Raw genomic sequence first — 15,385 nt, 5'->3', positions numbered from 1 at the left:
AAAGAGAAATCTTTCTAAGGAGCTATGAAAAGTGCGCCAGGTGGGCTGGCGCCGAAGCACTGAACGTGGATAATTGAGGTATTTTGCTCTCAATATCCCATGCTTGCACTAGGACCCGTGACACCCCTGAAGCCGTTGCGCGCTAACATGATAACCCATTTCAACCGTCTTCCCTTCATCAAACCTACCAGGCTGAAAGGCTGAGGAGGGGTCGGACCTTAAAGGTACAGAGGCCGTCTTGTAAAACCAGTCTCTAGCTTTGCTCTCAGTTTCTCCTGTTTACTGCACGCTTCATGGGCTGTCGGCCACGGCGGACCGGGCCCTGAGCTTAGTGGCGTGCTATGAACTGGTCACGCACTGCTCCGGGGTCGGTGGTTTGGAATTAATGTAGTGTCGCAGCCCAATGGTGGATTTACTCGGTGCATAACACCTACTCCGTCGCAGCGTCGCTGCAACCAAAGATCACGCGCTACTAACTCCCTCCTGAGTCCGAATGAGCTTTGCAGATTGCAACAAATCCATTATCCTGGAGCCTGCACTGGTAAAGCGAAGGGGGCGACTAGACATTGGCATTTGACTTATAAGGTCGTGCACTGGTCTCTGCAGCACACACTTTGACCCACTGATTTGTTGCGGCTGGGTGCAGCTTCCCTTTCCATCTTAAACTCACCCCCTTTCCCCCACCAATGCATTGAACCCCTGCTATCAGGTACACAGCTACCTTGGGATGGGCAGGCAAAAAACCACGTGAACACAACACAACATACTAGCCTTTCGCCCAACTTCTTAGCTGCTTGGTACTTACTATAAATGGGGAAGCGGTGGCGTCTTATTTACAGCACTTAGAAACCGCAGAAATGAGGGATGAAGCGCTTTAAAAAAAGTAATTATGTTGAACTCTGCCGAGGCCTCAGTGGGAAGAACGCAGTAACACGTCCTTATGGAACAGCAGACCTTCCCCAGTGCTCATAAACACGTGGTGCCTCACAATCACCGGAGACCGAAATCCCCTTTCGCCCCCTGAAGCCCCATTACCCGCTCCCAAACGCGTAGGATCCCTTTTAACACCCACAAACCCAAAACAGACCAAAGACCTTTCCAATCACAATGGTTGGCCCTCTGGGTTTGTTTTACGCCAGCCCCTGAATCGCTAGAACTTTATAAACCAAAAGCTGGGCTCCAAGAAAGAGCGCTGTGTGTTGTTTAAAAATAAGACCTTGTGTCAAAAGTGAACTTGCCGCCAATGTATGGCGACACCTAAAGGAAACACTGAAGGGTTTGTGCGCTCTGCTGTTTACATGCACACACAGACTGTATGCGAGCACAGACACTCAACACAATTGGGCCGACGCACAGCAAAGTGTGGACAGACCTGTATCGGACGTACCAAAATATAGGATGCAGAAAACACAGGGACACAGACAAGCGCCCTGCCTGCCAAACGCGTACCCAACTGGCGCACACACATAGCCAGACGCACACCAAGCGATGGATAGTGCGAGAGGATAAATACGGCAATTAGTTCAATTACTGTCTGCTCCACACAGCAACCATATTGAGCCAGATAACTGAACAAGGAAGTTTTGATCCAACAATGAAAACAATACAAGACAAGCCAATACGTGAACCCACCCACCCGCCTCAGCTCCTAGAAACAAATGGCGGCCGCAAACATCCTGGGGGAAAAAAATAAGACATCACCCATCGCCGCATGACGTTCAAAAAGGGGCAGGATGAGAAAAATTCTCCGGAACGCCCACGAATCTGCTCCGAGAATTACGGACAGATCTCTTTTCCAATGGCTAGCCTCCATTTATGGAGCTAGCCAATGGAAGAGAGAGGCGGGACAAAGCCCCGTACTGCAAAACATGAGATTCGCCTGCGCGAACAATGCTGCGCAGTGGACGCCAGGCGAAACCTCATAAAGGAGAATGGACTGGTGTATGTTTAGAGAGAAGACGGTGTATGTGGCGCGGGGCAGACCTAAGAAATGGGGTAAAATCTGGGGTCAATGGAATTCCTACCGTGGAGATATATGCACACCTCCCCTTGCAGATATTCCGGATGTTCCTCTTTCCCCCTGACCCGACATTCCTAGTATTGTTTAGCTTCTATGTTTTTTGACTCTGGTTTCTCACCTGCCCCCCCCGCACTAATGATTCCTTGTATTATATTGTAATGCACTTTCCTTCCTCCTTGAACACATATCCACCTGTACTGCTTTTTATTGCCTTGTCTGTTTGTTCTTTATTAATAATAAAAAGAGTTACAAAAAAAGGAGAATGAAAGAGTCATTTTTATTTCTTCCTGAAGGGGGCAATGCAGTGTAACTTTGTTATACAAGGTAGCAGTAAGAAAGACTGGGCTAACAATATTCTGCTTGAGTTTTGTTGTTTAGGGATATCACAAAAATATTGTTTTTTCTTCCTTTTTTCAATTTTGTGGTCTTTGGTCTAAAGATACAGGGGTTAGAAGCATGTTTTAGGTGTTTATTTATTGTATATACTGTAGAGAATCAGGAAATATCAAAATCATATTTGATTTTTTGGGTTACGTTTGAGTCCTTCATTGATAGAAAAAATATAGGTTTCATAAGAATCTTTCCCAATATGTACCATCACATTTACCCGCAGAGAATGGGTAAAAACCCTTGGTACATCAGCCCTCTTTTCTAGTGAGTCAATATTGATTGTAGGTAAACATTCAATGCAAGGTATAGTGACAGGTATCTGTGAAAACAGTGCAGTCACAAATCATCTGGGATACTGGTGAAAACATGACACCATACTTTTGGAAAACATGGAATGCAGTATCACTTGGAATGCTGCTGCAAAAAGGTCTTACCAAGTTCAACAAAGATTGGAGTGATATTGTTTGTATTTGCGGTGATCCAGCTACGTACATGAAAAAGTTGTGTCTTGACTTGTCAAAATCGATACCTGAGCTGATATGCTTCCCTGTAAGAGATCATTGCCACTTGTTAGATGGTATGCTAAAAGCATCTTTACAATCTTCAGAGTTAATGAAGAATGCTATTGACTTTTTAGTCCATTCTGGTGCACTGTTTTGTTATGCGCGTAAACTAAAATGCATATATTTCTCATTTTGTGCTTTGTGTTGCTTCAAAGAAAGAGTCATCCCAACTGTGTCACTTAGCTCGTGATTTTCAGCCCTAGAGGTCATGAATGTTATGTTATCCATGTGGCAACTGCTTACAGAACTTTTGCTGAGTGATGATGCCAAAGACAAGAAATGTGAGGATCTTTGGTCACATATTGATAGTGATTTGAAAAAAAGTATACTCTACTGCATTCTTAGATTTTTACAGGAATGCATGACTGCTGTAGTGGACATAGTAAAAAACACTAGAATCTAAAAACACCCGTTTGTACCAAGTGTTCAGCATAATTAGTGTACATGTGAAACATCTCCTTGAGAGTAGGCTGGGCAACACTTTTAGTGACTTTGGCACTGCAACGTGTCCCATGTTAGAGTGCTTCCCACTTGATAAGCAAAGAAACGTGCCTTTTTCCACTTGAAAGGAGTTCTAGAGTAGCATGGGGTGGGGGGATGGTTACTACTTAGTGATTTAGCTGTTAAATTGGAAAAATGGCTCCTGAAATTATTTTGGAAACAAATGTTGTGACTGTGAGAAGTTGGCCTGATATATAATGTTCACTATTCTAGTGAACACTTTGTATCAGTCCAAACAACCCTTATTGATGTTTGGTTGTAAGTCAACCTGATAGACCAGCTATCCTAGTAGCATGGACACGTGCAGTCTTTAGGCTAAACTCTAGAGGGCGTGTTAAGCCAGCTGTTTTACCATCACATATACCCCTTGAACACCAAGTGAAAGGACACCACACAAGTTGTTATGAAAAATAAAGTATATTTATTTATAACAAGACTACCCTGGCTCTTTATGAGACAGGGAGCTAAGCACACAACAAAACTCTTAAAGAAATACTTAAAGTCGCACAATTTACACAAATGCCCGAGGGGCACGAAAAACCATATACTATACAAGTGGAATGCGAAATGCTAGCAGGTAAGTAACTATTCTCATAGGCTTTAGGATCGCTAGGACTGGACTACTGAACCTTTAGATTACAAGCAGGAGGCCTAGGGACGTCGTGTGCAGAGTGGGAACTCTCACGCGTAAGGTGGGAAAAAGTCTATGGAGGCTAGTAAAAGCAAAGTTAGTGTTTTCGGGCGAACCCGACTAGGTAGGTCAAAAACGAAAGTGGATCTAGACACTTAGAGAGTTGGTCTACGCTGGAGCACCGGAGTACTCGGTTTACCTAGCCCAGGGGCTGAGGCTGCATAGGGTTCAAATGTCGTCGGATTTCTTCGTTGATGAACCAGGAGCCTGAAGGAAGAAGTTGCTGGCAGGCGACCAGTGAAGAAGTTCTTGGGGATCCAAGCCCGGATCGGGGAAGAGGAAGACCTGTAAGCAGAGGGGACCAAGTTCTGAATCACTAGCCAGTGATTTAGGTGGGCACCAGAGTGGCACCGGACGAAGTCACCTCGACCAGGTGAATGGGCGCTGCTGGGCTCTGCAGTCTCTCGGACCAGGAGGCGTTGTCGGCGACCAGGATGGAGGTGCGAGCTGTCCCATGAAGATATCTGCTGTCGACGTCGCTGGACCCAGGATTGGGGCAACAAGTCTTGGCAAATGCAAGCCCACGCGGTGGACTTAAAATGGCGTCTGGAGTGGACCAGGAGGGTCCGGGGTGCTCCTCTGTTGGAGGGGAGCAAGGGCCAGTCTGGAGCAACCAGACCAGCGGTGTTGTCGTCGAAGTTCGTCGTCAGAGGGCCACTAGCCAACGGGCAAGTGACCTGGACAACGCGGTGAGCAGCAAAGAGCAGAAGGGCCCCACGCAGATCTCGTGGATGCAAGGGGGCGGAACTTCGGTGCTGGAGCTGCTCAGGGTTGGGGCTTCTCTTACCCCAAAGCACTCGGTCGAGGGTCACTCGGGAGTCGTGCTGGGCAAGCGTCGTGCAGTCTTGGAGATGGCCGGTCCCTCGAGGTCTCGTCGCACCCACGGGTCTCAGCTGGGCTGAAGATGCAGGTAGAGGTCAGAGGTGCCAGGGAAGCCGGTTCTCGTCGAGCTGGGCAGTCTTGATCCGGAGGAGAGACTTACAGCAGACCGCGATGCTTGGATGGTGCCTGCTGCTGCAGGGTGACTACTCCTTAGTCACAAGGGAGAAATCTTGAGAAGAGTCTTGAATTCCTTTCGTGGAAAGTCGGTTCAGGATTCAAAGATGATCTAATTTGGAAGGGGGCCTGCTCCTACCTTTATCCTGCAAAAGGGGGCTGGCACGCGACTAAGTCCTGCCCTATGGGTGGGACTAGGAGGGGGGTGGTTACACCCCTCTCCTTTGCCGGGCTTTTCCCCAGATCAGGGGCTTGAGTGCCCCTGGAACTGGTTCAAGCCGGCCTATGCATAGTGAGCACCGGGGTGCCACTTGCAGTCACCTTCCTCTAAAGCCCTGCCTACCTAGGATACACAAAATCCTGTCTGGGACGGTGCTGGCACCGCCCCTGGCAGGAAACCCTTTGTCCTTGCCTCCTGCGCTGGGAGGACTCCCAGCAGCAGGAGGGCAGACTTGTGTCTCGGTGGCAGCATCCATCTTGTGGAGCTGAGGCTATGTCTGACTTTAACCGGGGTTACAGGTTACCAACATGTCGTGTCCCTCTAGAAGGGTGGAATGCTAACCCCGTCGCCAGAATTGGCGAGGGGTTAGTATTCCAATTCGTATGACACCTTACTCGACATGTTTTGATAATGTTATACCAAAGTTAGCATATGACCGCGAGGTACATAATGCACTTAAGAGTATATGGTATAGCGTTATCATGGAACAGCTATTAGGACTTGGTTCCGCAAGCTGCAAACGGGCTCAGCTCATGCCAGAGCACCATTTCACATTATTCCACGCACTCTGCCTTCAGGATTGTTAAGGCCTGCCATTGGAGTGACTGATAGGAATATATGTGTCCATTTTAGGTTTAGATATAGGGATACTATATCTAAAGCAAAGGGTGAGTACACCACCTTGCCCCAGCTGTCGAGCAGCCAGTTGTGTCTGGTTTAGTTAGTCAACCCAGGGGTGGCATAATACATGCTGCAGCTCCTGGGAGACTTCTGGGTACACCTCTGCCCTGGTTACAGGGACACAAGAGAGGGCCCAGTGCCAATTCAGTACCTGGGTACAATTTGGAGTAGAGAGAACAGCTAGGCTGTGGGTCTGATTAGCAGGCCCACAGCCAGGGAAAGTCGTAAACCAGTGAAGCAAAAAGCAAAAAATCTGGGTGATCATAGGATTGCAGACCCTACTCTCCTACAGTGACCCAATGAATTATCGATTTTGCGCTGTGATCCTTTCAATGCCAAACAATGTGTTGGGTGGCATTTATCCTTTAAAGCTCAAATGCAGTTTGTATAGAAGAACGATGAGACTGATCAAAGTTCGATAGAACATTATCTAACAAAGATACCTGGGGAGTCCTCAGAAATACATCTTTGAAACGGAATAATGAAGTATTGAGGCCGGGACAAGTGTAACTAATTGATCCATACATTTTTAAATGCGAGCAAGAGGTTTGGGACTTCAAAAGCGTATCGGCTGGGAGAGGGTAACGTTACTAAAGCCTTTTGGCACCTTTGATGGGGCATTAAAACTTCAAGCTCCAATTTAAATTTAAACTGAGCAACAGCCTGTGAAAACAGTACATCTGATAAATGCATCAAAAAAGGAGGTAAGCTGTTCCAGACTCTGGATACACCCCGTCATCATTTCCCTTCCAATATTTGCACAGCTACACAAGAGGCAATAAGAACTTTGCTTCAAACAATCCATTGAAAGACTCATTTATTTTTATCGCCCTACGTATTGTATAAGGTCTATAAACCTCGCCTTTATCCCAGGTTCTTTCTGTGATCATGCGTGTATCCACCTCTAGCCAAGATATTTTTACTTCAACCATTGTAAATGTGTACTTGTATGTGGGACATAAATGTTATATTTATTGTCATGAAGCAAAGTCAAATTCATCAAAGACTGTTGAAAACAAATGTGAACTGAGGTGTATAGTTGCTTTTTATGGTCTGACTTGACAGCGTGACTGTCGCCAGACAATTAGGTGAGCATCGCTAGAGAGGGGGCTTTGACTCTGTCCACATGTTGGGAGCCAAGAATGTGTGTTTTGATTCAGCATAAGTTGTGTGCTTCTTAAAAAAAAAAGGGCTTGCCCTCCGCAAGGCTGTGATCATTTTGTTTATTTTTCCAGCTCCCAGAGTTTGAACGTCAGGGGCACACATGACATTGGAATGCCGTTAAAGTGTCTTAGATAACTACATCATGGTTTTTTTTTTGTCTGGCAGCAGCACAGATGGGAGAGGGGCAGTCATTAACCTACAAGGGTTTTAGGGCTGGCATGACAGTGCAAGTGTCATCTGATCTTTTAACCTACACCTAGATTAATCTACAGTTCTTTGCTTCCACAAAGACATATCTATTCCCATGCTATTTACTTGTAATGCTTCACATAACCAAACAACATCCCGTTAAAGACAGACCTGTTGGCACTGCCAATACTTGTTTTAATTCTCTTGTAGAGCTTCCTGTTGCTGGAACAAATATTGGTCCACTTTACGATTTGATTGTAAAGTCTACTCTTTCTGAGGATGTGAATAATAAGACTATGATGGAGAAAACAAGTTTTCTTGTGGTAAGTTGTAAAAGGACATTAGTCATCTTTTTAAGATCCATACCCCCCTTAAGAAGCATTTACTGCTGATGGATATTGTTGGCACTCCGTGAACCTGATATATTTAAACTTACTCAGACAAAAGCTGTATTTTTAGTTGAGGTGATGAGGGTCAGAGTTAAGCTGATAAAAAGTATATGAGGACAAGTAGGCTTCCCAGAAAACAAATTGTTAATTCCACTCTGGACTTTTAGGAGCAGAGAAATAGAATCCCCCGGTTCATTATGTTTTTTTAAATGTTGCAAGACTGAAACACTACTCTAAAGGAATTCTTAGGAGGCCAGGCTCAATGCTTTCAGAATATTAGAAGGTGCTATGCCCTAGAGAGAATTATTTTTCTGCAACCAACTTCAAACAGTTTAAATGCCCCTTACAAATGCTAACTCGGTGGAAAACACCTGTAGTGTCCCACAGGGCTTGTCCACTGTGTTTAATGTATTTACTTCATCAAGCAGAAGCACATTATATATGCATGCAGATGACACGTAGCTGATTTTCAGTCTATCAAAGAAATTCTTAGCACCTGTCTTTCCTGATTCTTTTGTCTTGACAAACAGAAGAATCCTCCTCAGGTGGTGGATGTGTTTTTGGACGCAGGCCATTGACACCTCTCTTACTCACTGGAGGCATTTATGTTGATGCCAATCTGGCCTTTAAAACAGAGGTTTCCAAATTTCCCATCTTCGATTTTTATCAAATCAAGGCTCGAAGGGGGATGTTACGATTCATCTACCTGGATCTTCACGTCAGCAGTTTCAGTACCAACCTTGTTGGCACCTCCCATGCGAACACTATAGAAGGGACCAAGGTTAACCAGTCATTAAGACAAAGCTTTACCTTTGGAGTGAGTAATTTAGCCATAACTACAGAGGAGTTGTTTCTCAAGTGTGTGGGTAAGTGTGATGTATGCTGTTACTTTGTAATTAAATCAATCAAAAGTAATGTTTTCTTTCACCAGACTCTTCCAGGCTGTCAGAAGCATTGTTACTTCATCAACAACTGTAGTTGGAAAGGAGAAGTTTTGATGGGAATACTTGTTAGTAAAATTCCTTTCACACACCCAAAGCAAGTTTCACCAATTTTAGAGGTTCTGCGGCACCAGCATGCCTACAACACCCTAATCAGCAGCTGTCTCTCCAAGGGTGATACAGACACATGTAAGTTATGTTCTGTATGGCATTTCAGGAATGTTTTTCGTTTTTGGAAAATACTTTAGTAAAAGCTATAATGTTCTTTCAGTGTTTACGCTTTCTTTTGACTACCTTTATTGTGGATGCGTATTTAACTATCTTACCAATTACATTGTGGAATTATTAGCTGTGTGTATGTAGACACGAATCCTTGTGCAAAGAGAACCAGATGTTCAAAGCGACAGAATACCGATTTGCAAATTGCAAAGAATTCCAAAACGCAAATTAGGAATCCGTTAATGTTATGTATCGTATGGTGATAGAGTGCGCAGGGACATACTAGCTCAGTTTTACCATACTCACCATGAGCCCATATAAAATTCACACTTTGAACTAGTAATCCTGCCTAACCAATTTACTATTTTATTCACTCTATCAGTTTGCCCAGATGTCCGATTTAGGACTTATACCTGTAAACCATGACTTACCAATTCTTGTCACCTTACTATAAGTCCTGGGGATCAGAGAGTTAGCATAAACAGGTAATATTTAAACACATTTACTTTTCTTATAATAACCACGGACTCTAGGAAAGTTTAAAAACCTTTATGATAGATTTTTTGAGTCCAATGAAAAGGGCCACAATCTCATGACCATACATTTTAAAAGCAAAAATATAACCAGCAGGACATAAAGTTTGTAAGAAATCACAATAACACATTTAGACATTGGTACCTGGTAAAGGGTGAGAAAGGGAAATAGTACAAGGACATACCACATGGATTATATTTACCTAGAATGGGGCAATCCTGGCCACGGACTGGGGCAAATTTCGGACCAGGACAAGGCTCCCGACTAATCAGGTGCCCACTGGAAAAGACGGGTGCAGATCAGGACAGGTAACCTCAGCTAAGTGCAACGCCAGTGTCATACTCCTCTCTCTAGGAAAAGCCAAATAGTACCCCAATTGGGTAATCGATTCTTCTGACAGAGTGCTCTGCCAGCACCTCTGCTCTCGATCGCCTATTGAGTGAGTTGGGTCAGTGACAGGTCAGCTATTCAGACAAGTCAGACAAATTCTCTATCTGAGCCTATCTTAGTTATACCATTTCGAGGGCAATGTACCAAATCTATGTGTTCCCCTTCAGTGATTGGTTGGAAAGTCGAAGAGAGGTCATCGCACCATACTAAGATGATGTCATTTCAATTCAAATCATATTGATTGAATCGCCACCCACAATTTACTTTCCCATGATTTTATTCCTCCCAACAATATTGGTACACATTTTTAATACATTGTATTTGGTAGCTTCCTTTCTAGAGGTCATATGAGCAGGTTCCCAGGCACATCGTAAGAAGTGGGTTATCTGGGGTTCAATGCCAGTGCTTCAGCAAATTCAGTATCTGAAAGAGACACGTTAGTATTAGATTCCTTACCTTAGAATATCCCCAGGCGTCAGACTGGATCCGGAAATTTTTGCGTAGCAGTACCCTTGCGCGTTGGTAGGCGTCGTCTGCGGCTCCGCGTCCGTCATCGGCGTCGTGGGTGCCGTGATGACGTCGTCGGAGTACTTAGACGCCGCTTCCGCGTGCTGACGTCAGTTCTTCTTTTTTCCGCGCCAGCAAGCGCAGATCTGGAAAAAGCAGTAACCGTAGTCATTTTTTGAGTAACTTTTTTGATCACTTTTGATTGTTTCTCGAACTCTTCGACTCCGAACGGTGCCGTAGGGATGCCCGGCTTTAAGCACTGCGATGATTGCGACCGCCTGATGTCAGTCACGGATCCTCACCGCGTGTGTTTATCTTGTCTCGGCGTCGACCACGACGACACAGCCTGCTCCGACTGCCGGGCCCTCTCTTAGAAAGCCAGGCGGGAGCGGTCCCGCAGGCAACTCGAACTCCGGCAGTCGGTCCCGCGCCGCGAGAGGTCTCGGTCCCATGGGAGGTCGAGGGACAGGTCGCGGGCTCGGAGCCTCCACAGCTCCGAGAGTAGGCCACACTCCTCCGGGTCGAAGTCGTCGTCAGGTAAGAGGCACAAGAAGTCCAAGCGGCGTCATCGCTCTTCGGACTCCCCTGACGCTAGCGCGATGCGGCCGGGGGTTCGGGTGACACCACCCACGCGGCTCCGACGGAGTCGCAGGCGCCGCGTCCAGCCCCATACCCTACGGTCCCTGGGCTTCACGCGTCGCAGGAGGAGATCGAGCGCTTCCTCATGGCCATCAGGAAACTCTCTCCTCCGACGGGCTCCGCGGTGCCTTCGGGCCCAGCGGACCCGTCTGGGACCCCTAGCGGGTCGGGGGGATCGGCCCCGACGCCGTCGGGTGCTTCGGCCCCGACGCCACCGACGCCTTCGGGCCCGGCGCCGCAGGTTCCCGTTATCCCGACGGCACCTTCGGGCCCGGCGCCGCAGGGTTCAGCGGCCCCGGCGCCATCGGCGCCTTCGGGCCCGGCCCCGCGGGACGCCGCTGGCCCCCCTTCGGGATCTGGTTCGTCGCCGGTGGACCTTACGATCTCCCCGGCGTCGGACCCTCAGGTGTCGCCTCTGGCGCCGTCCTCGGGCGGTGCCGTCCCCGGTTCCACCTTCGTTCCTGTTCAGACGTCGGGACGGCCCCGATGGGCGCCGCTCCAGACGTCGTTTGGTGAGTTTCACTTTTATGAACAGGCCCCATTAGTTGAGAACCCTGAGTTTCAGGAGATGGGTGATGAAGAGGACTGGGAGGGGTCTGAGGACCCTCTGACCAGGGAGTGTCAGTCTCATGAGGACTGGGCAGGAGACCTTGGGGATGCCAGTGGTCTGGACACCTCTCCAGACACTGGTTTTGTCTCCCCTCCTACCGTGGCTTCGGAGGAGGGGGCAACCTACAGTGTGGTGTTGATGAGGGCTGCCAAGGCCTTGGGCCTTGAGCTCCCCGTCGCGGCCGTGAGGACTAACCTCCTCACTGAGGTCCTTAAACCGCAGTCAAGCTCGGCCGAGCCTCTGCTGCCCTTTAATGAGGCCTTGACCGACGTTCTTCTGGGCACTTGGTCCAAGCCCGCTACAGGTTCACCCGTAGATAGGAACGTAGCCAGACGCCACCGCCCAGCCCCGGGCGACCCATGTTTTCTGTCCACCCACCCCACCCCCGAGAGCCTGGTCATCCAGGCCTCTAATTCCCAGACCGCGTTCCCGTCGACTCCGCCGGACAGGGAATCCAAGAGGTATGAGCAGTATGGAAAGAAGATCTTCTCATCCCTTAGTCTGGGCCTGCGGTCTTCTAACACCGCGTGCCTCTTGGGCCGTTACACCCACTCTCTGTGGGATACGGTCGCGGAAGTGCTGCCAGAGTGTCCGTTGGAGGTACGGGCCAAACTCGGCCAAGCCCTTGTGGAGGGCCGGGATTCAGCCAAGTATTCCATCCGGTGTGGGCTGGATACCACCGACTCGCTAGGTAGAGCGATGGCAACGACGGTGGCGGTCAGACGCCACGCCTGGCTGAGGTCCGCTAACTTTTCGGCAGATGTCCAGAACACACTCATGGACATGCCGTTCGATGGCCGCCGCCTCTTTGGCGACAAAGCAGACCATGCGCTCGAGCGCTTTAAGGACTCCAGGGCTACGGCCAAGTCCTTGGGCCTCCCGCCCGCGCCAGCAATCGGCTGCTTTTCACTCCTTCCGTGGCCACGGAAGGGTTGCACCCACACGTGCCGCTAGCCATGCTCCGCAGGGCAATACCCATCTCGGTGGCGGCCGTGGGAACCGCCGCCTGGGCGGTAGGGGTCAGCGGCGAGGTCAGTCCACACCTTCCCCTGCAGCATCCGCCTCAAAACCCTCCTAGTCCGTGCTTTCAGGCCCATGTGACGCCAGTAGGGAGCAGGGTTCGCCATCCCCACCTCCACTGGCGCACTGTCACTTCGGACAGGTGGGTGCTGCAGATCGTCCGAAGGGGCTACTCCCTCCCCTTCGAGACGACTCCTCCAGCCATGCCACCGCAGAACCACTGTGTATCGGGGGATCACTTGCGACTTCTGCAGGAGGAAGTTACTGCCCTCTTGGCCAAGGGGGCCATCGAGCGCGTTCCTGGGCCAGAAGTAGGGTGTGGTTGCTACTCCCACTACTTTCTGGTCCCAAGAAGGGCAAGGGGGGCCTCCGCCCTATCTTGGTTCTACGGAACGTCAACGGCTTCCTCCGAAAGGAGAAGTTTAAGATGCTGACACTGGCTCAGGTCTTAGATGCCCTGGACCCAGGAGACTGGATGGTAGCGTTGGACTTGCAGGATGCTTATTTTCACATCCCCGTCCTGCCGGCCCACCGGCGCTACCTGCGGTTCACGGTTGGCCACGAGCACTTTCAGTTTACCGTGCTCCCCTTCGGCCTTACCAGCGCCCCACGGGTGTTCACAAAGGTGATGGCGGTGGTCGCAGCTCATCTGCGCAGGTTAGGGGTTTCAGTCTTCCCCTACCTCGACGACTGGTTGTTGAAGGCGGGCTCGCCCTAGACAGTCGTCAGCCACCTCCAGACTACGGCAGATCTCCTGCACCGGCTGGGGTTCTCAGTCAATGTGCCGAAGTCGCACCTGTGCCCCTCTCAGAAGCTCCTTTTCATCGGAGCAGTTCTGGACTCGGCCCAGTTTCGGGTTTATCCACCCGAACAGCGGGTCCGGGATATTCAGGCTCTGATTCCCATCTTTCAGCCGTTATCCCGGGTCTCGGTCAGGTTGACGCTGCGGCTTCTGGGGATGATGGCCTCCTGCATCCTTCTGGTGCATCACGCCAGGTGGCGGATGTGGGCTCTGCAGTGGGACCTGAAGTTTCAGTGGGCCCAGCATCAGGGCAACCTATCCGACCACGTCCTGATCTCGGAGGGCACTGCGAGACAGCTGCAGTGGTGGCTCGCGGACCGCGATTGGGTCAGCGGCAGATCCCTCTCCCTTCCCTCTCCCAACCGGAGCACGTAGTTGTGACGGACGTGTCCCTCCAGGGCTGGGGAGGCCACATGGGAGAGGCGGAGATCAGAGGCCTCTGGTCTCCGGCGGAGGCCCGGCTCCACATCAACCTGTTGGAGTTACGGGCGATTAGTCTAGCACTGAAGGCATACCTCCCCTCTGTCCGGGGGAGTGTAGTGCAGGTGTTCACGGACAACACCACCGCCATGTGGTACTGCAACAAACAGGGCGCGGTGGGGTCGTGGACCCTTTGCCAGGAGGCTCTGCGCCTTTGGCAATGGCTGGAACGCCAGGGCGTGACCCTGGTGGCTCAACACCTGGCAGGTTCTCTGAACGCCAGGGCGGTCCAGCTCAGCCGTCGGTGCATGATGGATCACGAATGGCGTCTGAATTCGGACGTGGCGCAAGGCCTCTTTCAGCGATGGGAAAAGCCTTGGTTAGATCTATTCGCCACCGAAGAGAACGCGCAATGTCATCTGTTCTGCGCGTTGTAATTTCCAAGGCGGCACTCGCTCGGAGGCGCTTTTCGTCGCGAGTGGAGTTGCGGTCTGAGGTACGCCTTTCCGCCTATACCACTTCTGCCCAGAGTGCTGAAGAAGATCAAGCACGACCAGGCCCAAGTCATCCTTGTGGCTCCGGACTGGGCAGGCACAAAGGTACTGGTATCCAGAGCTACTCAGTATGTCAGTCGATCCCCCGGTTCGTCTGCCTCTTCAGGAGGACCTTCTGTCGCAGCAGCAGGGGACAGTCCTCCACCCGAACCTGTCCAGTCTCCACCTCCATGCTTGGAGATTGAGCGGCGACAGTTGAGGCCATTTGACTTGCCTCCTGAAGTCTGTAACGTCATTCTGGCTGACAGGCGTCCCTCCACAAAGTCGGTATACGCCTGCAGGTGGAAAAGATTTGTGGCATGGTGCACAGCAAAGGCTGTGGATCCTCTTGCTGCCCCTCTTTCTGAGGTTCTTCTCTTCCTTCTTTCTCTTGCCCAGCAGGGCTCTGCTCTGGGCACTATCAAGGGCTACCTTTCTGCCCTGTCAGCCTTTCTCAGGCTACCTGATCAACCTTCTTTGTTCAAGTCCCCTATTGTAAATAGATTTCTTAAGGGCATCACACACACTTTTCCTCCTGTTCCGTTTGTGATGCCTCAGTGGGACTTGAACCTGGTTCTTAAGTTTCTGATGTGCGCTCCCTTTGAGTCACTTCACAACTGTCCTCTTCGCCTTCTGACTTTGAAGACTGCTTTCCTGGTTGCCATCACCTCTGCCAGGAGAGTGAGTGAGCTCCAGGCTCTTTCTTGTACTCCACCTTTCCTTTCTGTCCATCCGGACAAAGTGGTGCTGCGTACCAAACCTTCTTTCCTGCCCAAGGTTGTCACGGCCTTCCACATCGGGCAGTCTATCACCTTGCCTACCTTCTTTCCGCCACCGCATCCCTCTAAAGAGGAAGAGCAGCTCCACCGTCTGGACCTAAAACGTGCGCTCTCATTTTACTTGGACCGCACAAGCCAGTTCCGGGTGGATGACCAACTCTTTGTTGGTTACGTGGGCGCTAAGAAG

At 49.8% G+C, this 15,385-nt stretch overlaps 1 protein-coding gene across 1 annotated transcript in view; it reads left to right on the top strand.

The window, feature by feature from the left end:
* The window catches only part of LOC144827606 (mediator of RNA polymerase II transcription subunit 1-like), a 648,236-nt gene that overhangs the window by 560,661 nt on the left and 72,190 nt on the right, over positions 1–15,385 (top strand). The window contains exons 13-14 of the mRNA XM_078685852.1: positions 7,626–7,738; positions 8,736–8,934. Of these exons, the coding sequence (XP_078541978.1) occupies positions 7,626–7,738; positions 8,736–8,934 (312 nt within the window). The remainder of the gene's footprint in view (positions 1–7,625; positions 7,739–8,735; positions 8,935–15,385) is intronic.

Source organism: Lissotriton helveticus, chromosome 4_1 (genome assembly GCF_964261635.1).
Source record: "Lissotriton helveticus chromosome 4_1, aLisHel1.1, whole genome shotgun sequence".
In the NCBI taxonomy this organism is placed as follows: domain Eukaryota; kingdom Metazoa; phylum Chordata; class Amphibia; order Caudata; family Salamandridae; genus Lissotriton; species Lissotriton helveticus.
The sequence above is the reverse complement of the archived record's forward strand: the minus strand, read 5'-3'. Positions and strand labels throughout refer to the sequence as shown.